Source organism: Octopus bimaculoides, chromosome 12 (genome assembly GCF_001194135.2).
Source record: "Octopus bimaculoides isolate UCB-OBI-ISO-001 chromosome 12, ASM119413v2, whole genome shotgun sequence".
In the NCBI taxonomy this organism is placed as follows: Eukaryota; Metazoa; Mollusca; class Cephalopoda; order Octopoda; family Octopodidae; genus Octopus; species Octopus bimaculoides.
This window is the reverse complement of record NC_068992.1, coordinates 38,073,089-38,075,385: the sequence shown is the minus strand read 5'-3', so window position 1 is coordinate 38,075,385 and position 2,297 is coordinate 38,073,089. Positions and strand designations below refer to the sequence as shown.

The following is a 2,297-nucleotide window of genomic DNA, read 5'->3' as shown; positions in this document are numbered from 1 at the left end:
AAGGCATTTTGTCCAATGCTCTAATGATTCTGCTAATCCACTGCCCCCTAATGATATAATAATGTTCATAACAACAATAAGAAGAAGAATTATAACAATGGTAATTATGATCTCTTTATAACATGACTTTTTCTGAAAACTTCTTTAATTCTTAATCTTTCCTATAGGAGTTTGGTTCTCAAAGACAGAAACGATGTTCAGAGCAGCATTGTAAGACATGTTGTTCCGAGCTTCCCAAGTGTTGCTACCCATGTGTGGTGTGACTACACAGTTTGGTAGCTTGTTGAGACGATGATCTTTCGGCAGTGGTTCAGGTTCAGTGACATCAAGTCCGGCAGCACCAATTTCATGACTTTTTAGGGCATCGTATAAATCATCGTGATTGATGACACCGCCACGACTGGTATTGATAAGAATTGCCGTATTCTTCATCTTCTTGAAGTTCTCTTTGTTGAAGAGATGATGCGTTGCTGGAGTCAGGTTACAGCAAATACAGATGACATCCGAATCTTTCAGTATGGTTTCCAGATCAACAAATTCTGCTCCAAGTTCTTGAGCAAATGATGATTCTTTGATATCATGGTAGATTAAACGAGAAATACAAAAGGCTTTCATGCGCCGAGCCACACCATATCCAATTCTTCCCATACCAAGAACTCCTATGGTGCGGTTTGCAAAACTAGATCCTAAAATCCACATTGGTTTCCAGAGGCCCCAGTTGCCATTTCGAACAGCAGCAATACCTAAAAATGCGAAGAAATATTTTTTACTTTTTTTTTTTTTTACATTAGCAAAAGGTTAGAAATTTTAAGAGTCATAATCAATGATTAAAATTTAGTTCATCATTAATACTTATTTTATCAGCCTCAGAATGGGTGGTGGGGGTGAAAACAATTGAAGATGGAATACAGGAAGGATGGATGCTACTAAATACTGTAAAGCTTTAGGCTGACATTTTAATAATGGTTACTAATTTAGGCATAAAGCAAGCAATTCTGAAGAAACAGCAATTCAATACCATCAACCAGAGTACTTGATGGTACTTTACTTTTATCTCTCTCTGTAGATAAAGTTGACCCCAGTGGAATTTGAACTTAGAATCATTGGAGTGACTTACCCATTACATTCTAACAGCATGCTGCTACCTTTTAATCCTTTAGCATATAAACTGGCCATATTTACCCCAAATATTCTACTTTTTTTTTATATTCAAACAGGCCAGATCTGGTTTCTCACACCTACCCCACAATGTCATTCTAAAAATAATCACATTCATCAAAATCTCATAACAATGAGAATGCATTACAAATCTAAAACAATGTGAATAAATAATGAATACATTTGATAGAATGACATGACTAGTAACAAGTTAACAGGTACAGTGTAATAAATCCTTGCAGCCAATTATACTGTCCCAGCACAATTGATAATTACGTTATTTACCCCACAAGGGTGAAATGCAATATGAACCTCAGCAAGATTTGAACTCAAGGAGTAAACAGTTTGCTATCGAACAGCTTTAATATATTTCACGTGACAAAACATGGAAGGCTCAAAGGAAATCTTTGTAAGCAACCATTTTAGCTTCTGTATCGAAGTTTTTGTTTATATGACAGTCTAGATCGTTTCCACATTCCTGTATGGGTGCAAGACATGAACCACATGTTAACCCTTTACAATTCAGATTATTAATCCTGTATTATCTTGTAGCTTTGATATTTCAAAGATATGATTGTTAATTTTCAGAATGACTTTGCAGGGTAAGTGTAAGAGGCCTAATCTGGTCAGTTTTAGCATAAAACAGGTAGAATGTTTAAGCCAGATATGGCTGGTTTAAATGTTAAAAGGGTTACGAACCTGGAGGCCATTATCAGTCAGTGTCTTCAGAGAATCCTTTTAGTCAGGTGTTGAGATGAGAGATTACATACACAGAAATCCTTCCTCAAACCCAGACAGTTCTTCTGATGAATCTTCCCCCATTTGAACCTCAACAACTAGCTACAACCTGGTCAATGAAGAAGAGGAAGGACCAAAGAAATGATTCAAGGAACCACAGAAGAGGAACAACATTTATTTTGATGGCCTCACTGTTGTAACAGAATTGAAGATATGAAGAAATGCACAGAGGACTATCAGAAGAAATGAGAACCAAGATTTATATACAGAATAATATCTAATCCTCTTCAGCCAGACATTTATTTATCCCATCTACAGATATAGAGGGATATATATAAATATATATATATATAAGTGCATTCCTCTGTCATCCTGTCATCCTCGGCTGTCTCCCGGAACCC

General features: G+C 36.3%; 1 protein-coding gene across 1 annotated transcript in view; it reads right to left on the bottom strand.

Annotated features, from left to right (window-relative positions):
- Positions 1 to 6: 6 nt before the first annotated feature.
- The window catches only part of LOC106880959 (glyoxylate reductase/hydroxypyruvate reductase), a 32,219-nt gene continuing 29,928 nt past the window's right edge, over positions 7 to 2,297 (bottom strand). Inside the window, exon 3 of the mRNA XM_052972141.1 lies at positions 7 to 743. Within this exon, the coding sequence (XP_052828101.1) occupies positions 145 to 743 (599 nt within the window). The 3' untranslated portion in view covers positions 7 to 144. The remainder of the gene's footprint in view (positions 744 to 2,297) is intronic.